Source organism: Natrix helvetica (genome assembly GCF_964273705.1).
Source record: "Natrix helvetica genome assembly, chromosome: 1".
In the NCBI taxonomy this organism is placed as follows: domain Eukaryota; kingdom Metazoa; phylum Chordata; class Lepidosauria; order Squamata; family Natricidae; genus Natrix; species Natrix helvetica.
The window spans coordinates 83,328,807-83,356,756 of record NC_138548.1 but is presented as its reverse complement, the minus strand read 5'-3'; the positions used below and the strand labels follow the sequence as shown (position 1 = coordinate 83,356,756).

Here is a 27,950-nt window from a genome sequence, read left to right as displayed (position 1 = left end):
AGTCCACCAGTCTTAAGAGCCAATTTTGCAGATCCCTGCCTGGGCTAATATGATTGATGCCCTTGGTGGACTTCAACTCTCAGAATTCTGGGAGTTGAAGTCCACCAGTCTTAAGAGCCAATTTTGCAGATCCCTGCCTGGGCTAATATGATTGATGCCGAGGTTGCGCACTGAATAAAGTATTTTATAATTTTTCATATTTCTGTTTACTTACTATTTCATAATAAAGTAATTATAAAATACTTTCTTTGTGTTTATTTGATTCCTATTCAAGAGAATTACTTTATATATAGTCAATATAGGCACAGAGTTAAATTTTTTAACATTTTCTAATGGTGGTGTGCCTCGTGATTTTTTTCATGAAACAAGTGTGCCTTTGCCCAAAAAAGGTTGAAAAACACTGTTCTAGACAACTTAACAAAATGAAGACACTTTTAAAATAAATGCTTGCTCTGAAGAGGCCCAGTGCTATTGTATTTTCTTTTAAATAGCAGAGAATAATGTATACTTCCAGAAAGCCACATCAATTTTAACAGCATCTATACAAATAAAGTCTGAAATGTAACACTACAGTGTATATCATCTGTACTGTTTGCTATTTGCTGCAAGGAGGAAAATTCCTGGGAGACAGAGGCAGATTTTTCCCCCTTAAAAGCTAGGTGCGTCTTATACTTCAGAGCATCTTATACTCTGAAAAATACAGTAAGTAATTAGATGATTGAACACAACTTATGCATGTTTGATAGTATTGGGGTTTACCCATCCATGAATTTCTTTTCATTTGTGGAAGAAATCAGGGTCCTGTAGATGTTCCCTGTTGGAGAAAATAGGTAATTAATTTTTTTGAACTCCCTCCATTCTCCGTAGGACCTTGTGGAAGGGTCCAGGATTGGGTTATTCTCACGTCCAATCTGCCCAGAGACTGAGTTAAATTTGAAGCCATTCCTCTCTGCTTCCTGTGCCTGGCTCCAATTTTCAATTGAAGTCTGGCCCAAGAGAGACACCTTTCTTGTTCACTCCTGAGATTGGACTAATTTAACTCCTTCCTGGACCCTTTATATCCTTACCCCTCCTTACCTCTCCTGGCCTTTCCTTTGAAAGTGGCAGTAGATCTTTGCCGTTAGAGATAAGGGGTCGGAAGCATTGGTGGGTGGCCTGATTCAGCTCCCTAAGGGCCGCATGGAGCCTGCTGAGTGCTGCTGAGGAACAGCGCCTCTTCGGGGCACTGGCAGCAGCACGGGCAGTTTCCTTTGGACTGCGACTGAGGCTCGAGCTCCCGTGTGATAGGGGACAGCCTCTGTACCTGCAGCGAGCCACCAGCGAGCAGGCAAAGTGAGAAAATGCCTGCTATAGACCCCCCAGTGGTTGTACTGACCTCTTCCTCTTCCCTTGTCTTAGGGGATATAGCCGATAATCTCAAGGCTGAGGATAAAAAGGTGGAGCTTACCTTGCGGAAGATCTTTCAGGCTGCATCCTGGGCCATTAAGGCAGCAGCCTCGGCTTCGTTCTTTAATCGAATCACATCGCTATGGCTGCGTCAGATGCAGGAGCATATTCCCCCAAATGACCAACGGTTGCAGCAAGACTTAAACAAATTAATGGCTGCAATTCAGTTTTCTTCAGATGGCACACTCAATGCAGTGAAATATGCGTCCAGAGCCTTGGCGACTTCGGTGACCTCCAGGCAGCTTTTGTGGCTTCGCAAGTGGCAGGCGGATGCCAAGTCTAAGTGGCCCCTGGCAGCTGCTTCCTATAGGGGGACCAAGTTGTTCGGGGCACCTCTGGACCCCATTCTTGTGGAAGACAAGAACAAAAAGAAACTTTTGCCCACAGCGGCCAAACAGTCGGACCAGAGGCCAGCCCCATACTACCATAGACCTTCATTTTGATCACAGGACCAGGAAGTCCAGCAATCCAGGTATTTTCCTCCCCATAGTGATAGGCAACAGGATAGGCAGACAGACAGGGCGTATCCTCGAGACAGGTCCAGATACCAGTCCCAGAACAAGAGGCCCTTTCGAGGGGAAGTATTTGCCCCTTCCACAGAGGCAAGTGATTTGTATTCCAATCCTCCAATTGGTGGCCAACTCTCCTTGTTTGCAGATCAGTGGGACTCCATTACCACCCACCAGTGGGTTCTAGACACTATTAAATTCAGCATTTGTCTGGAATTTATCTCCCACTACCTGAACAGGTTTCGGGTTTTCTCTTCTTCTAGGAATCCCATCAAGCGGAATCTCATGAAGGTGGCCATTCAACAACTCCTTGAGATTCAGACTATTGAACTGGTTTCTAAAGACCAGGAGGGACTGGGGTTTTACTCCAATTTGTTTATGGTTCTAAAAGTTTGGAGTGGGGCGGGTGGAGAGCAATTTTGGACCTTAAACTTTTTAATCCACACATTGTATTTAGAAGGTTCAAAATGGCCTCCTTGAAGACCATTCTAACGGGGATTAGGCCAGGAAACTTCATGGCCTTGGTGGACCTTACAGAGGCCTATCTCCATATTTTGATCCTTCCAGAGCATATGAAGTTTTTGAGGTTCTCCTATTGGGGCATTCACTACCAGTGCAGGGCTCTTCCATTTGGCCTCGCTTCAGCTTTTCGGACTTTTACCAAGGTTCTCGCCACCTTGGCTGTGCACCTATGATCAGTACCAATTAGAATTCAGTGTTATTTGGATGATATTTTAGTTTAGGCATCGTCATTCCAGCAGGCAGGGTCTCATCTAGCCTTAACCATTCGGACCTTGCAGACACATGGGTTCTCTGTGAATTTTGCAAAGAACAATTTGATCCTTTCCAATATGCTACAACAACTGGGTGCTATTATAGATGCTGCAGAGGCTAAAACCTTTTTCCCGAGCATAGGGAAAGCATTGTCCAGTTGGTTAGGCAGGTCCGTAGGGATCGGTCTGTCCCTGTTCTCCTCTGGTCCAAGCTGCTAGAAAAAATTATTTCCTGCATTTCTATAGTGCTGTGGGCTCGCCTCCACACCCGGAAGCTGCAGTGGTTGCTTCTTCCACATCAATGCAGTGGCACCAGCAATGCGTCGTTCAAGATCAGGGTGCCGCCCCAGATCCTCTTGTCCCTGAGATGGTGGCTATCACCGGCTCTTCGAAAGGGCTTAGTCTTTAAGAACACAGGCAATGATATAGGGTGCTACTCATATTACATGGCCATACTGCTTATAATAGGGCTATTAATAGGGTTACATAATAGAGCTTCAAAAATAGGGGAATAATATTGTTAAATATCTTAATACAGCTTGTTGTTTTCTTGATAAAAATACAGACTCACTTGGTTTCCTAGATTAGATTTTAAATTTAAAAAACATGCCTGTATTGGGTTTAATTTGTTTTTCATTTTTTGTTTTGTTTTAAGTTTGTTCTTTATTTGTTGTAATCCACCTTATAGGACAAATTGAGCAGAAAGGCTAGATACAAGTTAGCGTTAATATAAGTAATATGTGAAATATTTAATCTTCATTTACGTTCCATAAATAGCACATAAGTGCATTCTGCTGATAGCCTTTAACACACTGAATCATATTTAGACACCAAATTGTATCTGTAATTAAAACCATATTCTGTATTCATTTATTTAAAAGAAAAATGTGAACTGGCATGCAGATCTATATATCTTGATTGTGCTCTTGTTAGATTGGTAAGTACTGTATTTGAGGAGGGCAGAGCTTAATCTTGCCCTTCCCTTCTGTCATTGCAAATGTTTGCAGATTTCCACATTTTCCCAATTAATCACCTTGTACCTTGGGACCAAACCACATGGTGCACACTTATTTTGCTTGTCCATTGTTTATTTAATCATGGAAAATTATCATTGTTTTCAGTTACTTTTTTCTCCATCCCCATCTCCTAAATAAATAGCTCTTATAGCAAGATACAAATGTTCCCTTTGTATTTCATCTTTTGGAAACGAGCATTATTTTCAAGTCCCCAGGGACACGCTGCTATGCAAAATAATGACGTAAATAGTTCCTACTGCAGTAGCAATCTTGTGATCACATCAGGGGGAAAAAATACAACAGGTTGAACATCTCTAGAGTGAGGTGGAGTGCTGCTATTTTTAGCTACATCTGCTCTGCTTTGAAATCCTCTGGTCAGAGTTTTAGCAGAGACATCTTCTCAATGAGCATTATTTCTAGATCACATCTCTTTATTATAAAAACTCGTAAAACTTTTTATTACTACTAAAAATAATCCAAGATTTTAAGGGATATCGACAAAGATGAACAACCATAAATAATTATACTCTTTATTAATCTTTGTGTTATCAGTAGCATATGAATAGAATATCACACATTGTAGAACCAGTGCAATGTTGGTGAATGCCTAGTAAGGAGATACATTGAATCTTTTTGCTGAAGGTTTGATTATGAGATAGCTAAAACATAAATCACTTGATAAGACATGCTCTGCCCATAAAAGAGCTTGTATACTAAAATGGCAAGAACAAACAAAAGAGAGTGCAAAGAATTTCAATATCCAAATTCTACTAGAATATGAAATATGTGATCAATCTATACAATACTGATGATGATGATGATGATGGACCATGAAATTGACTCTTAGCAGCCCCATAGATGAATTTTCTCTGAGATGATCTGTCCCAAACTTAGTCTTCATTGCCACTATCATTGAGTCAGCCATATGTTTTATTAGTGCTTGTAACTAGGCATGGCATTCAGCTTTGTAACAGAACAAAATACAAAAGTCAAGTAAATTAACCACAGCTGTCCAGGTTACTTAGCTCCAATTATTAAAATATATAGGGCCAAAGTTTTCCCCGTTCTCTTATATGTAGCAAAGGTTTGGGACTTAAAATATATATGACCACTAGAATAAGAACAGCATCTAAGATGTATTTTGGTGTGGATAAAAGGATTTTAGTTGCTGCATTCAGAGCTAAATGGGGAATTTATAAATTTGTTCTTTGTCTAATTAGGACATGAAATTATTGGTGCAAAAATAATACTATAAAAACTGATAGACTTCCAAAATTGCGTCTGTTAGAACAACATTTCAGTTCAAGATCTTTTGGATTGTACAACTGACAAATTATGTTAGGAGCTGTGGTCTCCTATCTCTTGTATAATTGGAAAACTAGCTAAAAAGATTGTTGCACAAAGAATCTTGGCTGTAGACACACAAAGATATAGCCATCTTCAATAGGATTGGTACATTGAAATGGATGAGACACTACAAACATAACCTTCCAAATTGTCAAGTTATTTAAACCCAGAAATGCACAAACATATTTGGACAGCATTTATTCAAGCAAGATTTGTGCAACTGGACACATACCTATTGGATCCTTATATTAAAAAGAACATATTTCATATGAGGTCAGAATTCAAAAATTACATATCATATGGCTCTTTATTTGAAAAAATCTATTTAGTTGAGATCTATGTATCTGATTTGGGATAACTTGTAGGGATGTTACAGAAATATAATTTGCATTCTTTGTTATTCTTATATTTTATTTAATTTGTTTCTTTTATTTTGTTATCTATGGTCTTATTAATCTTATGTGTTTTATAGTCTATATTTGATATTGCCTAATGGCTAGTCCATAATAATATTGCTATTGCTATTTTGTATGGTGTGTAGTGTTATAGCTGTTGCTTTCAGGTAAAAAGTATCAGGAAGCAACTTTTAACTGTCAGATGATTATTTTGCTCCCAGGTTGTCGTTAGTGTTTTATTGCTATTAAGTAAGGAATAAAACTATGAAATACTTTCGCGATTCATAGTTACTTATCCTATAAAATATCTGATCCAGTATTTAAGGTAGGTTGCTTAAAACTAATCAAATGATGAATGCCTAGACAAGAATAATTGTAAATGACTATTAAATAAGTAACCTATTAGACCTTCAAGAGAAGAGGCTTGGTGTACTTTAGAATAATAACTAATTTTTTTTGAAAAATGTTTTTATTGCAAAATAAGAAACTTAACATTTCTTGAAAGCCTTTAAAATGAGCACAATCTGATAAAAGGTTCATTGCAGTGATATATTTTAAAACCTTGGCTGTTTTACCATTTCACCTTATTGTATAATAGTAATGAGACACAATGCTCCATGGTTACCTGTTATGTATGCGTTCTTTATTTCAGAGGACAAATTCAAGGTGGAAACAAAAACAATTGCTGCTGACTTTGAAAACCGAGAAACTATTTACAACAAAATAAAAGCCGGCTTGGAAGGCCTTGAAATTGGTATTTTAGGTTTGTATTTTAAATTCATTTTATTTGGGGTTTTTTGGAGAAGGTGGGAGGAAACCATAATGGGTTGATAAAATGTACTTTTTGGTTGTATTTGTTCTCTGTGGAACAAAGCTTGATATCTTGAACACAAAAAATAGAGCATTCCTTCCAGAGATAATGATGATGGTGTTATCCACTCAGTTACGTCCGACTCTTGGCGATTCTCTGCATCAGGTCTCTCCATATTTTTTGATCTTGCACTACTACTTTGACTTGTTCTGTGCTCTGGCTGGTGTTAGCTTTGATGGTGTCCACCCACCGTATTCTTTGGTGGTCTGGTTTCCCTTTATCACTAACTCTTCCAAGCATAATTGCTTTCTCCAGGGAATTTCCCTCCACGACATGGCCAAAGATCATTGTAATGTCAGTTACCCTTTTATTTTTCTTACTTTACAGGTAGTTCTTGACTTACCATCACAATTGAACGAGGAATTTTGGTTGAAAGCCATTGTGGTTGTTAAATTGGGTCACCATGTGACATGAAATAACTTTATGATGGCATCTTGTCTCTCCCAGGTGCAATTATGTGGAGCTGAGGGCCTTGGGGGCTTGGGGAGTTCCTAGAACGTGGTGGTGGGGATGTAGTATGATGTGAGTGCAGTGAAGCCAGGGAAATAAGCCATAAGCACCCCAGCTTGGCTCAGCAGTACAGCAAAAAGGGACTACACCCATGAACCCTCCGTAATGATGTATAAAGCAGCTGACCTGTGGGACATGCCAAATGCCTGGGAGACTTCAATTCTTTCCAGTCATTAATAGCAACTTTTATCAGGACATTCAAATAATATATGTCCCATTCATCTTATTGCATTCCAGTTTTATCTTAGAATTTTTCAAACTAAGTTCATAGAAACCTAGGCTTTCATGAGAATTTGATGTGGTTCCATGTGAGACTGAAATGCAACCAATTTTCTATCATTAGATCTTTGTCTTTTGACCAGAAACTCTGGGATATTTATTATTTTTATTAAGAATTTTGATTATAATCGTGAAAAATAATACAAAGTAAACTTAAAGGAAAGAGAATAGAGTTAAAAAGTGCAAGGGAAAAGAAAAGGTAAGAATATAACAGAAAAGGGGAAACAAATGTATAAAGAAGTGAGTTGCAAGCTTCATCACAATAGTATAAACAAATTTAATAACTCTTCATCCTCTCTAAAGGTACAAACATTTCTCTCTTCATCCCGTACCTCATCTCTTATCTATAAACAAATCCATAAAACATCACATTATTATTTAGCCAAGATGCATTCAGTGAAAAAAAGTTGTACAGTGTTTTGTTCCTTTTCAATGTTGAGAAACAATCATTTTTCCAATGTACCATCTACTCACATCATATGTCTAAAGATGTACACTTGCTTGCTGGCCATCTGTGCAAGGCTGCAGCCTTTATTTAATCTACAACTGATTGATTTCTTCTTCTTAAGGTTCATGGTACTTTTAGCAATCACCTCTAAGTCCATAATTTATGGGCCTCTGTTTTTCTTTTTATCAGTGACCAATTTTCTCATCCATATGTTGCTACCACAAACTATTTTTGTCATTTCAGTACCTTCATTCCCCATGATATTGTTGAATTTTGTCATTGGCTTCTTCTAGAGGATTAATCTCTTTAGTACTTCAGCATACTGTTTATCTCTCTGTTCTTGAGCCCAAGAAAACATAACCATTTACCACCCACATAGTGATACTGGGGATTTTCTTTCTTTCTTTCTGTTGGAAAAAGACTTATTTAAAGTGAGCGGTAATTCCAATAATCAGAAATACCAAGAAAAACCTAGATTGAAATTTACCGGGAGACGACTTCCGGCAGCCGAAGGAGACGGACGTCTGCGTCTGCCTTCTCGCTGCTCCGGTGGGCTCCCCTGAAGTCTAGGGGGAGCACAGGGTGCCTTGGAGGGGCGCCCTGCCGTAGGGGCGGCTTGCTGGGACCCCCTGGAATGGCGGCGGCCGCCGGGAGGTCTCCAGCCTTGCCCCAGGAGCCGGAGAGCATAGGGAGCGTGCGGAATGCCACCGTGCGCTTCTCCGAACGCAGCCCGGAAGGAAATAATCAATTGGAACGAAGCAGCTGAAGAGCGGTGCGCTGAGGGGTCTCCCCAGGTCTTTTACTATTTTTACACTCCTGACTGTTTCGCAGTTTTCCTGCCTTGCTTGTTTCAACTTCTGGAGGAGTTTAGATTGGAGGGGGGGAGTTCCACCCCCCTCGGAAAAGCGGCGCTTGAAAAATCTCTCCCTTTCATGGGGGAGAGAGAAAGTTTGAAAACCACTTTCACTTCCCTTAAATAATGGAGGGGGGAATCTTTTTTTGGCTACAATTGCGAGAGAAAGGATGGTTGAACTGATTCTTTTTTAAACTACTTATGGGAACTTTGACTTTGTTGTTAACTGATCACTTATACTGGCTGAGCCAAGATGGCCAACTTCCTCTTTCTTCTTTGTCTTTATGAATGAGACTCCTCCCTTGGAAAACTTTATGGCTTTCAACTAACTTCCACCCCAGAGCCTCCCAGGAGCCTCTTCAAACACGTTACTCCCCTGGATTTGGAATATTTTGACCCACCTATCTGCTTTAATTTTTCTGCTAGGGGACTTGTTCTCCTTTGGACCTGCTTGTTTGATGATCCCTGCTGGCTGTGCTCTCCCACATACGCCATCTCTTTGTACAGAATAACAATTATCTCTGAGACTCATGATGGGTCCAAAGAAATTGCCACCTGGTAAGGCCTCGTCGGCCCCAACATCTTCCACATCCAGCCCTGCACACCAGTCACAAATGGGATCTTTTCTACAACCTAAAGCCTCTGAAGAGAGTGCAAAAGACCTGTCTACTCAACAGATGCTTCAAAACATCTTAAAGGGACAGGACGAAATCAAAAAACAACTGCAGGACTTAAATGAACAGCTCAGAGAGATGAACCAGCAAACCACACGGAATGAACAGAGGATTGGTGTGCTGGAGGAGGGGGCGGTTGGGATTAGAGATGAGATGAAGACAATCCAGAGGGGGAATGTAGAATTTGGGAATCAGATGTTAAAGATGGAATTTGAAAGGGTGTCTTTTTTTCTTAGGTTCCAAAATTTGCCAGAAGTTGAGAATGAAGATCTCAAGGAGATTATGACCACAATACTAGCAGAGTATATTAATAGAGATAAACAACAGCTCTGGTGGGACATTGATTTGATCTATAGGGTTAATTCAGCCTATGCAAGAACACACAATGTTCCAAGGGAAGTTCATATCAAATTTCTTAGAAAAACTACAAGAGATGAGGTTCTAGGAGCTCAAAGGGGAGGACAACTAAAAGATAAAGATAAAGAAATAACCATTCTTAAACAGATCCCAAAGAAAGTAAGAGATAATAGAAGGAAATATTCCTTCTTAGCAAAAAAAAATATAATAATGGGGTCTGGTTTAGATGGATATTTCCAGAAGGCATGCTGATTTTTTGGGAGGGCAGCAGAATTAGAATTCACACACCAGTGGAAGCAGAGGCTTTTGCTAAAAAGCACAGTGCTCTTTTAGGTGAAATGGGGGATGTTACACAAGAAACAAAGGAGGGAGGGTCTGAGGCTCAGCCAGTGGATGGGAGAGAGGATGCAACAGCTAGAAGACTCAGATCACAAAAGTGATTTGGAACACTATTCCAATTGTTGCTACAATGTACTTTCATGGAAGTGATACAAAACAAATGATTGAAACATACTGATGATTTTGTGTTAAATTTAAAACTGCTAATACTTAGGTAAATGTTGATATTTTTCTATCATTGTTTGTAAAGGTTGCAAGACCTGGTGGGGCTTCTCCCCCCCGCACGATGTAGCTGTCAAAATGTTTTATAAACCTATAAGCCTTTTTCCTTGTAAAAATTTTTAAAACCAATAAAAATTTGAACAATAAAAAAATGACATTTACCATATTTTTCGGAGTATAAGACGCAACTTTTTTCCCTCAAAAAAGAGGCTGAAAATCTGGAGGTGTCTTATACACTGAATACAGCATTTTTTGCCTCCTGAAGCGTCGCCCCCTTCACCAAAATGGCCATGCATAGTCTTATGGAGGCTTTTAGAGAGCTCCTGAGGGCTGGGGAGGGCAGAAATGAGCGAAAAACTGCCCTTTTTTGAACCCCCCCCCCTAGCAGCACTCTATAAGCTTCCTAAAGGCTATGCATGCAATTTTTTTGACAAAAAACGGGCCCGTTTTCCTGTGCGCTGCTTGGAGAGTCTAAGCAACGGGTTAAATCCTGTCCTTCTGTCCAATGGACTGAATTGAATTTCTGGCCATGCCTCCTTGTCTCCTCACATATCCAGTTTTCAATTCAGTCCATTGCCCATTCGGACATATCTTTTGTGTCTCCTTATTATTGCAATTAGTTTTTATTTTTATTTGGTGTGAGTGATTTCAAAAGTGTTGATTTTTCCTTCCCTTTTGATTGAATGGCTATAGCAAGTTAGCTTCCCCTCTCTCTGTCAGCAATCAGATTTCAGGCAGGCAAGCACAGCTCCATCGTGTCAGCTGGGCTTCTGCCCGGGCGCAGGAGCGGCTTTTGCCTTAAGCAGATCTTCACTGCCGGGATTGTCCATTCATTGGCTACCCGCGCGGCTTTCCGTTCTCATCGCCTGCCTCATTGCACTGTTCGGCTCTTGCAACTCATCAAGGCTCGGAGCGGCGCATTTCCTAATTGACGGAGCCGACAGTGTGGTCTTCACTGGGCGTGACCATTTTGGATTCCTCTCCTTCTGGTGGCCATTTTGGGCACGAATTCCTCCCGCGTTTGCTGCCACTTCCAGCAGTGGTCTAGTGGCGGTTTCTTGCCCAAGCGTCAGAAGCAGCAATGCAGCGTTTTCAAAGTTTTTGACTGCAGCCATTCTCCACAAAGCTCCCTCTTCTGCCCTACCTTAAATTGGCGACCACCTGTTCCACCCCGGCTGTGTCGTGACTGATTTTGGCGCACGCTTCCCCAGATTCTCAGTGAGGACTTTCCCTATGACTCCACCTTCCACAAGACCGAAGCTTGGAGATCGTTCGTGACATCGTGAAAGCCCCGGAACCGGCAGGCCAGTTTACCAATGATCAGGCCAGACTTTTTACCAGGAAGGCGGGCAGGGCTGCAAGGGAGGCCATCAGAGGGGCCAGAGCCAACAAACCCTATGCCGACAGGCCCACTAGGGGTCAGGATAGGGACTCCCTTAGGTGCCAAAAAGCAATCGAAAAACAGATTGCCAAAGCCCAAAGACAAGTGGTGTCCCAGGTTCATCAACCGGCCCAGCCAGAACCCCCAGCTGATCAGGGAACGGCTCATTCCGCCAGGTCCCTTTCGGACAGTGAGGGGCCCTCTCGAATTTTATCACCTGATGTTGCTAGAGCAGGGTCTAGATCCTCTTCTCCTTCCCTTGGGGTGATGCTGATCTTTTTGACTGTGAGCTAGATTCAGACTGGGATGACCCCCCCCCTCCCCTGGACAGAGATCCTTCTCCTAGGCCCAAAGTGGCAGGGATCCGCCCAAGAGAAGACCAGGGTCCAAACCTTTCAGTGGAGATGCGCGAAGTAATCACTATGGGTATCGCTAAAGGCCTACAGCATTGGGAGGCTCAATGTCCTGCCCCCCCAAACTGATAAACAAGCTCCCCTATCTCACAAGGATAAGGTTCCTCCGCAGAGACCTTCATCCCTTGATTCTTCATTGGCAACTGCAGAATCAGTGTGGGAGGATGAGGAATTGGGGGGTCAGGAGTTTGGTAGTGGACAAGCCAGCCCTTGCTGGTTTGTTCAAATCAACCTTATTCACGGCCAAAATTGCCAAAATTGCTACCCATATAGAGTCAGAATCCACCCCTGTTCCACCTCTGACCCTCCTGATCACAGTAAAGGTTTGTTTGATTAACAACTTCCAGCTCAGGAAATAGTGCCATCACCCAAGCTTTTTAAGGATGTGGTCCAATGGCAATGGATGCAATCTGATACCTTGGCCACACCAGGTAGAAATGATAAACGCCTCTATTCGGTCTATCCCAGCATTGAGGAGCTTTTGAAACTCCCTACAATTGACCCCCTGGTCGCTGCCCTTACTTCTACATCAGTTTTACCTCCTGACCTTTTGGAAGGCATAAAGGCGGAAGATAAGCGCGCTGAACGAACTTGTCATAAGACACATGAGGCCGCAGTGTGGGCCATCAAAGCGGCCACTTCTGCTTCCTTCTTCAATCGAGCCTCCATTGACTGGCTTCGCCAATTAATCACCAGATTTCCCCCAGGAGATTTCAGACTGTGCCAGGATGTTAACAAGATTGTGGCCGCAGTAGAATACTCTGCGGACGCTACCTTAAATGCAGCAAAGTTTGCCTCGCGGGCTATGGCTTCCAATGTTACTTTGCGACGCCTTGTGTGGCTCCGTCATTGGAACGCAGACATGAGGTTAAAATGGAAGCTGGCTTCAGCTCCCTTCAAGGGTGGCTAGTTATTTGGAGAAGGCCTAGATCAGGGGTAGTCAACCTTTTTATACCTACCGCCCACTTTTGTATCTCTGTTAGTAGTAAAAATTTCTAAACGCCCACCAGTTCCACAGTAATGGTAATTTATAAAGTAGGGAAGTAACTTTACTTTATACAATTTATAAAGCAGAGTTACAGCAAACCCCTACCGCCCACCACAAAAGCTGGAACGCCCACTAGTGGGTGTTAGGGACCAGGTTGACTACCACTGCCCTAGATTCTGTGCTAGTAGAAAATAAAGATAAGCGAAAGGACATGCCTTCCATGTGTCGCAAACCAGACCGCAGGTCTTCCTTCTATTTTCCTCCCCAGGCCCCATGCCAGGCTGATCCCTACAGCCCTCTACTTCGTCTTGCCAGAGGCAGTATCAACAACCGCAGGATCGAGCACACGATAGGCAGTCATTTCGGGACAGGAACTGTTTCCAGTCATTCTCCTGACGTCCCTTTTGAGGAGGGTCTGGCAACAGACCCTTCAAACATCACCCCAACCCTCCCTTAGGGGGAGCAACTTCACCTATTCTCCACCCGCTGGGAGGAGATCACGTTGGACTTTCTCTCCCCCCCCCCAACACCACTTCTTTCATTTCCCAACTCCACGGTGTTCCATCAAGCGGGGCCTCATTGAGACTGAAATTTGCCATCTCAGAGACATCAGGGCAATAGAAAGAGTTCCCCCAGGTGAGGAATCCAGGGGCTTCTATTCCATCTTATTTCTGGTCCCCAAGAGCTCGAGGTGGTGAAGGGCAATCCTCAATTTAAAAAAGTTAAACGAATATGTGGCCTACAAAAAATTCAAAATGCAGTCACTCCATTCCATTCTGAGCTGCGTTCGTCAAAGGGATGTCCTGACATCAATCGATTTGAAAGAGGCATATCTCCCCATGCCTATAAGACCTATACACAGACGCTACCTGAGGTTCTTCTATGACGGGACCCACTTTCAGTACAGGGCTCTCCTTGGCCCCAAGGACATTTACGAAGATGCTTGCAGTAGTGGCCGCCCATCAGCGTCAGCGACCAATTCATCTTCAATGCTATCTCGATAACATCTTGATCCAATCGTGGACACCAACACAGGCAATTCGCGACCTCCACATCACCATGCGTACATTGCAGACTTATGGCTTTATCATAAACCTAGAGAAAAGCCACCTGATTCCTGCCACCAGGCTTTTACACCTAGGAGTGGTGATAGACACCTCAATTTGTCAAGTCTTCCTCTCTCAAGATCGCATTGCGAGTCTCCAACAACTGGCCCGCTGGATTTACTCTTCTCCCAGAGTCCAGATCTTATCCCTATCTCAATTACTGGGAAAAATGATCTCGTGTCTCTCCATAGTTCCTTGGGCGTGACTTCATATTCGCCACCTGCAATGGTTTCTGCTCCAGATGCAGAGAGCCAACGCCAGCAACTCTCTGACCATGGTAATGCTGCCATCCAGGGTCCATCGCTCCCTCAGATGGTGGCAATCGCCAGCCTTGACGAGGGGGACCTTCTTCAAAGAACCTGTTCATCAGATTATCGATATACCTCATGACCTCTCCCACAACATAAATTGGTTAGAGTTGAGGGCAGTCCGCCTGGCCCTTCGGCAGTTCTAACAGCACATAGGGGGTCAGCATGTCCTCATACTCACCAACAACATAGCGACAAAGGTGCACATCAACCGCCAAGGGGGTCCAGGTCCCTCATATTGGAAGCGGAGGCCATAGGACACTGGGCAGAGCGACACCTAAAATCTCTGCGGGCGGAACACATCTCCAGGGTGAGCAACGTACAGGCGGATTGGCTGAGCAGAACAACCTTAGACCACTCGGACTGGCACCTGCACCCGTGACTTTTTCAACAGCTGTCGAGGAGATTCTGACTTCCCCTGGTCGATCTGTTCACCACCCCAGAGAACGTTCAACTTCCCCGCTTCTACATTAGGTTCCAGTGTCCCCTGGCGGAAGGGGTTGATGCCCTTTGTTGCCCCTGGCCTCCCGGTCTACTTTACACTTCCCCCCCCCCCCATTGGCTCTCCTTTCCAGAGTAATCAGGAAGATTCTAGACGAGGGTGTTGAAGTCCTGTTAGTGGCGCTTTACTGGCTCAGAAGGTCCTGGTTCGCCGATTTGACAGGCCTCTCCATCGCACACCCATGGAAGATTCCATAAGAGTCAGTCTCTCTCAGCCAGGGGGCAGTTCTCTACCCAGACCCCCAATGCCTCAACTTAACCGTATGGCATTTGAGAAACATCCGTGAAGTATATCACGTGAAGTGTTAATACCACTTTATAATGCCTTGGTAAGGCCACACTTGGAATACTGCATTAAGTTTTGGTCGCCACGATGTAGAAAAGATGTGGAGACTCTAGAAAGAGTGCAGAGAAGAGCAACAAAGATGATTAGGGGACTGGAGACTAAAACATATGATGAACGGTTGCAGGAACTGGGTATGTCTAGTTTAATGAAAAGAAGGACTAGGGGAGACATGATAGCAGTGTTCCAATATCTCAGGGGCTGCCACAAAGAAGAGGGAGTCAAACTATTTTCCAAGGCACCTGAGGGTAGAACAAGAAGCAATGGGTGGAAACTAATCAAGGAGAGAAGCGACTTAGAATTGAGGAGAAACTTCATGACAATTAGAACAATTAATCAGTGGAACAGCTTGCCTCCAAAAGTTGTGAATGCTCCAACACTGGAAGTCTTTAAGAAGATGTTGGATAGCCATTTGTCTGAAACGGTATAGGGTTTCCTGCCTAGGCAGGGGGTTGGACTAGAAGACCTCCAAGGTGCCTTCCAACTCTGCTATTGTATTGTATTGTATTGTATTGAATTGTGTGTGTGTAAAATTGAAGTGTGTGAAAAAATATTCAAAACACTTATATTTTATTAATCTGTAAAAAATGGACCTTTTAGAAACATGGAAACAAAACGGAAAAACATTTTAAAAATAAGAAATTGTGGCCAAAAGAAAATGTTTAATGTAATAAAATTATTCTTAAGGATACTATTTTGCATTACTCTTATATTTCTGTCTTTTTTGTTTTCCTCACTCCATTCAAATATTCTTTATTGAGAGATTTCAAAGAGTATATACATCATTTGTGGGTTTATACTGCCATCTAATGTTCTATAGTCAAATTCAGTCTCAGTTGAAGAGTATCATTTATTCTTAGACATCGTGAACAAATACTCTTAATAGGGCTATAAATGATATTGATTGCAGCTCATGATAGCAATTTGGCAAATTAGAGCAAATAACCATACAGTAGTTTTACAGTATCTGTAAAATCTTGACTCCTGATGACCACCTGGAGAAATTCATGTAGCTTTTTTGGTAGGATTTTCTGAAGAATGTTGTCATTGCTTTCTTCCTAGAAGTGAGAGAGAATGAGTGCCCAAAGTTACCCAGCTGGCTTTAGGCCTAAAATAGGACTAGACTCATAGTCTCCTTGTTACTAGCCAGTTGCCTTTACTTATTACACCAAACTGGTACTCTAGATATAATTAAAGAATATTATTTGAAGTAGAAAGTAATTAGCTAATATTTGCATCTGAACGAAAGAAAGAAGGCTGATATGATAGTTAATAAACTGTACTCATTCAATTTTTTGTAGCCAATTTTGAAAAGGCATGTTCAGTTCTGTGCAAAAGTATTTCTCTCCTTTTGGTTATTTTGAATTTTTGCATGTCTTACCGTGTTTCCCTGAAAATACAACCTGTCCCGAAACTAAACCCATGCCACATTTTTCGCGTGGGCAAAAATATAAGCCCACCCCTGAAAATAAACCCCCCCTCCGGCCAGGCAGAGCACCGCTCACCGACCTAGCGTTATTCCGAAAGCGCCAAGTCGCAGGAGCCGGGGGGGTTGCTTGCCGCCTTCGGGATACCGCTAGGCCGGGGAGCGGCGCTCTGCCCGGCCGAAGGGGAGAGTTGCCGGGCGGCTGCTCCCCTGTGAACTGGCTCCCGAAGAGCCGGGCACAGCCCCAGCGGCGAAGCAGCCACGAGGCAACCATGCCCACGAGCAGCCGCCCGGCAAATCCCCTCCCCAGCTGGAAAGAGCGCCACCCACCGACCCAGGGGGCAATCCCCAAGGTGCCAAGCCACGCGGCGCTCCGCCCGCCCTCCAGCCCCCGCGGCTCCGCACACCCGGGACACCCCCCAGGTCAGCGCATGGAACTCTGCCCGGCCGAAGAAGCGGGCCGCGCGAGCGCCCACTCCGCCCACAGCCCCACCAAGCACCTGCGCAGCTCTCCCAGGCCACTGCCGCCCGCCCGCCGCCACCCCGCTCCGCTCCGCGCACAACCTCCAAATCCAAAAATCGGGGCCGAGCATTCCAGCATCGGCCGCTCCAGGACCGCTCTCCATGGTGGGTCGGCCGCCGGAAGACTCTGTCCGGAAGACTCTCTGTCCGGCAGCCAGCCCACCACAGAGAGCACTCCCAGAGCGGCCGACGCCAGAACACTCAGCCCCGAGTTCCGGACCCGGAAGCTACGCGCGGAGCGAAACGGGGCAGCAGCGGGCAGCAGCAACCAGCAGCGGCGGCCCGGGAGAGCCGCGCAAGTGCCCGGCGAAGCCGCAGGCGGAACAGGCGCTCGCCAACCCACCTCTCCAGCCGGGCAGAGCTCCATGCACTGACCCAGGGGGCATCCCGAATGTGCAAAGCCGCGGGAGCTGGAAGGCGGGCAGAGCGCCACAAGGCCTGGCACCCTAGGGACCACCCCCCAGGTCAGTGAACGGCACTCCTCCCGGCTGGAGAGGGGACCTGCCGGGCGGCCGCTCGTGAACATGGCCACCCCATGGCTGCCTCGCCGCCGAGGCCGCGCCCGGCTCCTCAGGAGCCAGCTCACAAGGGAGCAGCCGCCCGGCAGCCCCAAAACAATAAGCCCTCCCTGATAATAAACCCAAGGGCATATTTCGTGGGGCAAAAGAAAATAAGCCCCTGGCGTATTTTCGGGGAAACACGGTAGTTACTGAATGTTATTAAACTTCATGTAGGCTTATTGACATATGAAATGACTGTAAGTAAACAAATAACATGAAAGTTTGGTTCTTGTTCAGTTCATTTATTTTAAAAATCATCCATCTTGCAGTGAGCTAATGACTCCCATTAGATTCAATAACTGATTGCAATACCTGCAACCAAATATTCCTATAATTAATGATGAAGCTCTTACATCATTATGTAGGAATTTGACACAATTTTTTCTATAGCATATTGCTTAAACTCAAAAGCATTTTGAAGATTTTCTACGTAGCATGAACTGCTTGTGTAACTGCTTGCCATAATATTTCCCTGGGCTTTTGCTTAGTTGGTTCAAAACATATATTTATTCTTCATCTATTATCTTGAAGACTTCTTGTTGAAAATCACTATCTTGCTGCCTTTCCCCCATGATGCTTCAGCTTATGAAGATATCTGTATTCCCCTGTAAATTTTTCCGACACAAAGCAGATGTTTCTTCAACAATGGCAAGCTGTCCAGATCCTGAGACAGAAAAGCATCCTCAAACCATGACACAATCACCTCCAGGCTAGATAGTGGTATGAGATTTTTCTTGTGGAGTTCAGTGTATGATTTCTGCTGTACATAATGATATCCATATAGTTCAAAATGATTCACTTTTGATTTATCAGTCAATCATTCAGGTGCTGGATTTTGTTTAGAGGGAAGTTTGTTTTGTTTTGTTTTTCCAAATTTGAAATGTGAATTGGTGTTCTTGGGTTTTTTTCTTTTCCATGAATTTCATTTCTAAGGATAAACCACAATGAGAGAAGCTTGCAATCTCTGGATGTTGTTCTGAGGCTTTTTGTGACTTCCTATATGGTTTTACGCTGTTTTCTTGTATGATTTTTACAGAATTGCCACTTTTGGAAATATTCATTGTTGACCCAAGTCTTCTCCATTTCAAAACTCTGTCTCTGAGGATTGGTTGTGCCCCAGAACTTAGAAATGGTTTTGTAATTTTCCTAAAACTAATGGGCACCAGTGACTTTTTAATGGAACTCTTCAGAAATGGGACCTGATTCTACCTGTAGAATCAATGTGATGAGAATTTTACCAAGATAAAGGGTGCCAAAGCTTATAAGTTGTAAAATAGTATAGGGTTATTTCTAATCATCTGTACTTCAGTAAAGTACTCATTGGCCATAGTTATTTTTTAATTTAATTAAACAGCAGAGGTGAATTCTTTTTCACAGAGTCTAGTTGTACACAGGATTATTTGTTAATTAGACATTCATCCAAGGTTCTATTTATCCATAGAACTGAGTTTTATTGGCAAAAATGACAGCACTTTTATGTTTAAGAGTAATGAGACTACAATTCATAATTTTATGAGTTGTCTGAAAAATATAAATTCAGTTGTATAATGCCATGTGATTATGTTGAATGTTCAACTATATATTAACATTTTAGCTAGAATGTTGCCATTTTCATTGTTTTAAAGTTTAATCTCTTGGACTGCTGTATGACACTTAAACTACAGTAAGTAGATTGCATTGACATATAAAGTTATTCATCATAAGAACTGTTGTATCTTACATTTTTTGGCTGGTAATGTTTTCTTAGCTATATGTACCAATCATAAACACAGTTATATAAATTAGAATTTGCATTCTTTTAAAATTATGTTTTTCATTGACTTAGTCCAAACTTAACTTAGTCCAGTGAATCTGCATAATGGAACAGAAAACTTGCTATAGCTAAATTGAAAAGCTGTATTTTAATCTGTTATTTAATTTATAATTATAAATTATAGTCATATTCAAGTTGGTAGATCAGGATTAAACTGTGAATTTAGAGTGTAATTGATGAGTTGAAATTCAATCATAGATTAAATCCGAGAGCTCCTTAAGACAGATATATTAAAATCATGATAAATTAAAAAGTCCAGTTGATTTCAACAGCAAAATTCACACATCAGACAAAATGATTGAGCTATATGGTTTAGTTTAACATATGAATCATCTTGTTATACCTTAGTGCTATGTGTGATCCAGGCTATTATGACTTGTTAAATTAACCTAGATAATCCTGGTTTGGTGTCATGTGAAAAAAAAGGAATCTGTTGTAAGTATAGCTAAATCTGGATCCAACCAAATTAGCTTTTCTGGTGCTTTATGACTTTAATAGAACTGACACTATTGACAGTCTTCTTCTGATCATTCTTGTTCTGTGTCTTGATTAATAATATGTCAATATATGCATAATCTCAGGCACTGATGCCTATAGAAAGTAGGGATGTCAGTGACATGCCTCTTATCTATTTACTAAACACAGTGCTCTCAAAACTTAATTTTAGAACATCATACATTCAAGGTGTATATTTAAAAATTATGTATGTTTCAGTGAACAACGTGGGTGTTTCATATGATTATCCTGAATATTTCCTTGAGATTCCCGATTTAGATAGAGTAAGTATTCTTTTCCTCCCACACTTGTCTTTTAAATTTAATATTTAATATTAAATTTCAATATTTGTAAATGTGACACTGGTTTTATTTGATTTGTTAATAGGATCATAATTGTACAAGTATAAATAAGAACTTATTAGCACCTCCACTCCCCAGATTTAGAAACAGTCCTATGAATAGTTCATTAACTTCAAATTAAAATGTATAATGACTAATCCTAATCCAAGGAGTCAGGATACTTCATATCTTCAATACATTCATTAAAATCCCCAATATTAAGTGCATTAGTCTTATTTGAATTAATGTTGCATTTACATTTTTGTATCTCTGTTTTGTAAAAGTCTTTATTTTGTTTCACATGCAAGAAAAATAATAATTCAGGCTACTACTATTTTCCTTAAAATACGACATGTCCCGAAAATAAATATAAACCCTCCCCCAAAAAGAAGCCCTACTGAAGGCGAGGACGTGGCCAGCACAGGAGACAGTCCTTCCCATCCCTGGTCACCTTAGGGCTTTTCGGGGTCTTAATCGGATCAGCTGAGCTGCTCCATTCACGAAACAGCTGATTCGCGGGTGCCGCTCAGACCTCCGCCTCCAGCAAGCATAGATGCTTTTGTAACCAGTTGTGGCTGGAAAAGAAGCCGGAGGCCTAGTGGAGGCCCCACACGCCTAACATCCTCCTTACCTAACAGTGATAGTCATAGCAGGCAATTCTGTCTATAGAACAGGAAAGGAAGGCATGGCAATCCATACATCTGGGACATCGGAAGAAGCCCTGCAAGGAGACGTTGCTGCCGATGTGCAGGAAATCCCCCATCCACCTGCAGATTATACTTTCAAAGAGGAGTTTGGATGATCTGCAGGTGGGGGTGGAATTTCCTGTACATTGGCATCAGCATCTCCCCGCAGGGCTTCTTCCGATGTCCCAGGTGTATGGATTGCCATGCCTTCTTTTACGGGAGGTCATTTCACACCTGCATATTCACATTGAAGGTTTGGAATGGGGTGTTTTTGTAACGGCTTGAAAATGGGGAGGGGATTTTTGCCTCTTATCCTGTTCTCAGTCTGTGCTGAGCTTCAGAACAGCGTGACAGGCAGGAAAATCCCCCCTCCCCATTTTCAATGCCTGGTACTCTTCAGGCTCTGTCCCTAGTGGGTGCTAGCTCTCATGCTGGCTTTGTGAGGTGGCAGCTGCAACACAGTTCCACCAGCAGGAAGGGGTGCTACGGGCGTCATAGATCTGGGACGACTCGCCCTGCACCAGGTAGGAGCAGCCCAGCAGGATGGCCAAAAGCAACGCTGCCAGGAGGGCAAAGAGCCCCCGAGAGGCCAGAGCAGCTCAGTCAGTTGTTCAGCGGCCAGTCAACAGCAAGGCCAGCAAGCAGGGTAGGCAGAGGCCAGGGCGCACAGAGAACTTGGGTCATTGCGGCCACAGGCAAGTAGGTGGTGGGACAGAGAGATTGGGGCTGGTGGGCTTGCAGCCTCCTGCACCTCAAAAATAATAAGACCTCCCCGAAAATAAGGCCAAGCCCCTATTTTGGGGATCAGAAGAAAATAAGACCCTGTCTTATTATCTCGGGAAACACAGTACACTGGCCATAAAAAGCAATAATTGCTTTGTGTTTAACATATCCTGATTGTCGGAGCTGTACTTTAACTTGGTAAAATATATACAAGTTGTATTATAAAAAAGGTTAAGCAATGTCACATAAAATATGTTAAAACAAGGTCTTTAACTTAATTACAATATACTTTATATTAACTATATAGCAATAGCAGTTACACTTATATACCGCTTCACGGTGCTTTATAGCCCTTTCTAAGCAGTTTACAAAATCAGCATATTGCCTCCAATAGTCTGGGTCCTTATTTTACCAACCTCGGAAAGATGGAAGGCTGAGTCAACCTTGAGCCACTCAGAATCGAGCTCCTGGAGTGAGCCGTGAGTTAACCTGTAGTTCTGCATTCTAACCACTGTGCCACTATGGCTATGTGGAAATCTATGATGATAAAAATCCCACCCCAGCTCCCAAAACACCTAAATAAAATACTGATTTATTGCCAACTTATGTTCAATTGATTTATGTTGCACTTCACACAAAGATTCAAGATGAGAAAGTAGATTATTATGAAGGAGTTCTTTAAGTTGCACTGAAAAGCAAGATGGAAAAAACAATAGATACTTTGTACTTGCTCGTAATTAGTAAGTACGTAATTTGGACCCCAAAAAGTATAGAGATGTTTGCTGTTTCAAATTGTGATACTGCTTTTCTTTCAGTCTTTACCTTACCTACCTTTTATGTCTTCGCTTGTTCTACTGCTTCCTCAGCCACCTTCCCTAGAGTTTTGGTTTAAGAAGATTCTGTACTTGAATATACTCAGAACTTGCATTTGCAACTTCTCTCCCATCAAGACTCATTCTTTTTTTTTTTTTTTTTTTTTCAAGAAGTTTTATTGGTTTTTTTAAAAACATTTATGCGGAAAAGGGTAAGTGGAATAGTTACAAATTTTGGCAGTTGCAAGTATGGCAGACGCCCCCTCCCTCCAGACTCCTAGGTTACATCAAAATATCAAACCTTATTACATAGTCATAAAAAAAATCAGCATATTAATTCTAGAAAAAATACTTTTCAATCAGTTTATATAATTATAATATATAGTCTAGTTGTAGATTCATTAATACTTTCGGTCTGTTTATAACATTGTGGTTTTCTTATTTATTTTTGTGATCTGAGCTTTCTTGGTGTTGCCCCTTCACCCCCCGCTGGCAGAGCTCCGGCCCCTCCCGTGTCCTGCATAACCGTTGTAGTGTCATCTGTTTTTTCTAGGTTCGCTTTGTTTTTTTCCATAAAGGCCTGTGCCTCTATGGGTGTGTTGATTCTGATTCTTGTCTCCTCCCAGAATATCAGCATACCTTCAGGCATCAACCATCTAAACCACACCCCCTTCTGGTATAATTTATTCGCCAATTGCGAATAGCTTTTCCTTTTTTCCCTAATTTTTTTGGGAATCTGCTTTAGAATGGTTATCTCCCTATCGTGGTATGTCAGTGTTTGCCCCCTTTGTACACCCAGAATTTCATCTCTTGTGGTTTTCCTAAGAAATTTAATATGAACCTCCCTGGGTACATTATGTGTTCTGGCATATGCTGAATTCACTCTATAAGCTAGATCTATCTCCCATTCCATCTGCTGTTTATCTTTGTGTATGTATTCAGCTAAAATGTTAGTCATAATGTCCCTTATATTTTCCCCATCTGCTTCTATTACATTTTGAAATCTAAGATAAAAGGACATTCTTTCAAACTCTGCTTTCATTTGTTGGATGTCAAGTTCTTTGTTCCCCTTCTGTAAGGCCTCTACCCCCCCCCTCGCCTCCGCCACCCCACCCTCCACAAGGTCCAGTCTCTGTGAGTTCTTAAAGATTTGGGCTTGATTCTGTTTAATTTCATCTTTCATTTCCCTTAACTGTTTCTTAATTTCCTCCTGGCCTTGTAGAATTTGTTGAAGCATTTGTTGGAAGTCTATCTCTGTAGTCTTGGGTTGCATCAGTTCTGATATCTTTGACTGTGTAGCTGGACTAGACGTTGCAGACGTTGGAGCAGAAGTAGCAAAGCCAGGCTTTCCAGGAGGTGGTCTTTTTGGAGACATGGTTTATGAAGCAAGGAGATCAGTCAAAATAGAGACTGGGCAGCTGGAGAGGTAGAGCAGGCAGGCGAATTCAGAAGGCAGAGGATCCAAACAGATGGGGATTTCTTTAGTCACTCTAGCAGTAGATGAAAGTTTTTTTTCTCCAAAGAGTTCAGAAAATAGCAATCCACAAGAAATTCCTCTGGGTGACTCGGAGACAAAGACCGGAAGCCTGAATTTTAAAGGTGGAGTCAGGTTTCACAATTCATGAAGACAACGGAAGTGTGCCATCTTGCCCTGCCAGCTTTGGGCTCAGAGGCATAGTAAAATTTTTAAAAGTTCAAAAAGTTCTCAGTTCATCCATTAGTTCTGGAGCTAGGTCGAATGAAAATCACTTTTATAGGGGTGAGGCATCATTAGTTGGCTCTCCCCCCTCCTCCTCTCTGGGGATGGAAGGAAAGTCTTTTCAAGCCGCTTGTCCAAGGGAGGGGGGGAAATCCCCCTCCCTCTAGCCGCACCTCTAGCAGGGATCCGAAAGTTTAACTTTTTAAAAGTGCTGAAAAGTTCATCAATTCAAAAGCGAAGGAATGCAGAAAGGAAGCCTCTCACCATACTGCCGCTGCTTCGTTCGGAAGTGTGTTCTCCGATCGGCATGGGGCGAGACGCGTGCGCACGCACGTCCTCCAAAACTGCTCCCCGATGCCTAGAACGAAGCGGAGGAGCCCCCGCCAGCCGCCGCCGACGCCAGGACCCTCCGCGAGCCGTTCCTTCGGCAAGGCGCCCCTCCAAGGCGTCTTGTGCCCCCCCAGAAGCGGGGGAAGCCCACCGGGAGAGCTGGAGCAGGCAGCAATCTGCCTGTCGCCGTAGCCGCCGGAACCGGAAGTCCCATCAAGACTCATTCTTGACTCCTCAATGAATGAATGAATGTATTCATTTAAAACATTTTATAGAGGTCCATCTTGCCTGAAACCCTGGACAGCTTACAACCCAAAAATAAAAACATTGAAAAATATTACCAGATTTTCAGTTCAAAATGGGCATATTTGACATGTGAGTGTAATTTGGGGAAATGCCATGGGGAAAGGGTATCATTTGAACCACATTTTAATTCCCGATGTTGAGTTGATAAGCCTGAACCCAGTGCATTCTAATGCTGGGTATCAATGAAGTCCAGTCTTAAATATCTTTTTCTTGTAATTTATAATGCAGTAGAAAAGGAAGAGAAGCATCAATATTTTATATATACAGTACTGTACAAAATTTTTAGGCAGGTGTGAAAAAATGCTGTAAACAAAGAATGCTTTCAGAAATATAAATAATGATTGTTTATTTCTGTCAAGTTGCAGAATGCAAAGTGAGCGAACAAAAGAAAAATTAAATCAAATCAATATTGGGTGTGACCACCCTTTGCCTTCAAAACAGCAGCAATTCTTCTGGGTACACTTGAAAACAGTTTTTGAAGGAACTCGGCTGGTAGGTTGTTCCAAACATCTTGGAGAACTGACCACAGATCATCTGTGGATGTAGGCTTTCTCACATCCTTCTGTCTCTTCATGTAATCCCAGACACGATGATGTTGAGATCAGGGCTCCGTGAGGGCCATGCCATCACTTCCAGTACTTCTTGTTCTTCTTTACGCTGAAGATAGTTCTTAATGACTTTGGCCATATGTTTGGGGTCGTTGTCCTACTGCAGAATAAATTTGGGGCCAATCATACGCTTCCCTGATGGTATTGCATGATGGATAGGTATCTGCCTGTATTTCTCAGCATTGAGAACACCATTAATCCTGACCAAATCTCCAACTCCATTTGCAGAAATGCAGCCCCAAATGTTCAAGGAACCTCCACCATGCTTCACTGTTGCCTGCAGACATTCATTATTGTACTGCTCTCCAGCCCTTTGACGAACAAACTGCCTTCTACTACAGCCAAATATTTCAAATTTTGACTCATCATCCAGAGCACCTGCTGCCATTTTTCTGCACCACAGTTCCTATGTTTTCGTGCATACTTTATTCGCTTGGCTTTGTTCCCACATCGGAGGTATGGCTTTTTGGGTGCAACTCTTCCATGAAGACCACTTTTGGCCAGACTTCTCCAGATAGTAGATAGGTGTACCTGGGTCCCACTGGTTTCTGCCAGTTCTGAGCTGATGGCACTGCTGGACATCTTCCGATTTTGAAAGGCAATAAGCTTGATGTGTCTTTCATCTGCTGCACTAAGTTTCCTTGGCCAACCACTGCGTCTACGATCCTCAACGTTGCCCGTTTCTTTGTGCTTTTTCAAAAGAGCTTGAACAGCACATCTTGAAACCCCAGTCTGCTTTGAAATCTTTGTCTGGGAGAGACCTTGCGAATGCAATATAACTACCTTGTGTCTTGTTGCTGTGCTCAATCTTGCCATGACATGAAACTGTCTTTCACAACCTCACCTTGGTAGCAGGGTTTGGCTGTTCCTCACCCAGTTTTAAGCCTCCTACACAGCTGTTTCTGTTTCAGTTCATGACTGGGTGTCAACCTACGTGTGGCATTGATGATCATTAGCACCTGTTTGGTATAATTGATTGATCATACTCCTGACTATAATCCTAAGTGTACCTATAAGTGTACCTATGAGAATTGCTGCTGTTTTGAAGGCTAAGGGTGGTCGCACCAAATATTGATTTGATTTAGATTTTTCTTTTGTTCGCTCACTTTGCATTTTGCAACTTCACAGAAATAAACAATCATTATTTATATTTCTGAAAGCATTCTTTGTTTACAGCATTTTTTCACACATAACTAAAACTTTTGCGCAGTACTGTATGTCATGTATATGTTTATAATATATACACATGTAGTTGTTATCAAAACACAACAGAAGGGATATCAAAAATCTTCTGACTGTAGTTATCATTGTGGAGATTATATCCATGAAATTTTCATGACAATTTGACCTAAAATGATAATTTAAAGGCATATCTTAAAGAATTTTTTTTTAAAAAATTGAGACAATACATTGATGTAGCATGGTGATATAAACACTGCCAAGAAAAGTATATTAAATTTTTGATTCTCCAGCACTGTAACTTTAAATTCTGAATCCAGAAATGAAACCTGATCAATAAATTACAAGATCCCACTTAGGCTCCAAATTTGGTCAGATAACTTCTATGTAGTATATACTCTAGTCATCTTCGTTACTGCAAACTTTTAAATCAAGAGTTTATAATACGTTGTTATGTTTTTCCCTATTACAGCAAATTGAGAAGATCGTAAATATTAATATCGTAGCCTTGTGCAAGGTAAGTGCAATTTTGGGGAAGTTGGGCTAATGCAGAAGAATTGACTATTTCGCTTATAAAGGATTAAAAGTATTTGTCTAAAACAATTTCTGTGCAATTTAAATCTGTATATCAGGTGCAGTTATACAGGCTTTTCTGTTGATTTTCTCCATAAGTCCATGTTTGTCTAGACCAGTGGTGGGCAACCTTTTTTTTCAACTGAGCCAAATCTCGCCAAAACCACGATTGAAATTTATTTTGAGAGCCACATTTTTAAAACTGAAAATACATAGGATGGTACACTGTTTTTAGTTTCAATAAGTTTTTATTGAGAATATTCTGCATGCAAGTATCCACATAGGTCGGGAGGATACAAATAACACAACTAATAAAACAAAAACTTTAGAACGATATTATTTATCGATAACGTTAAATTCCATAAAATTTGCCTTACAATGTAGAGAAAATTGCATCCTGACAATGACTGACAAAGTCACAACCACTAATGTGAACATTGGCCTTGCATTTCCTTGGATAGTTTGAGTAAGTCAGGTTTGTATGTTGTTGTTTTTAATTTCATCTCTCTCTCCCACTTTCTTTCTTTTTTTCTTTTTCTTTCTCTCTCTCTCTCTGGCTCTTTGTCTCTCTCTCCCTCCCTCCCTCTCTGTCTCCCTCTGTCATTTTCTCTGGGTGTCTATCTGTCTGTCTCTCTCTCTGTATCTCTGTCTCTCTCTCCTCCTTCCCCCATCTCTGTCACTCTGTGTGTCTGTCTGTCTGTCTGTCTCTCACTCACTCTGTGTGTGTGTGTGTCTGTCTCTGTCTCTCCCTCTGTCTCTCTCCCCTCCCTTCCTCTCTGTCTGTCACTCTGTGTATGT

The 27,950-nt window shown here is 42.3% G+C and overlaps 1 protein-coding gene across 1 annotated transcript in view; it reads left to right on the top strand.

Annotated features, from left to right (window-relative positions):
- HSD17B12 (hydroxysteroid 17-beta dehydrogenase 12) overlaps positions 1-27,950 on the top strand; it is a 78,160-nt gene that overhangs the window by 39,119 nt on the left and 11,091 nt on the right. Inside the window, exons 4-6 of the mRNA XM_081934144.1 lie at positions 6,139-6,249; positions 20,115-20,179; positions 27,052-27,096. Coding sequence (XP_081790270.1) covers positions 6,139-6,249; positions 20,115-20,179; positions 27,052-27,096 — 221 coding nt within the window. The remainder of the gene's footprint in view (positions 1-6,138; positions 6,250-20,114; positions 20,180-27,051; positions 27,097-27,950) is intronic.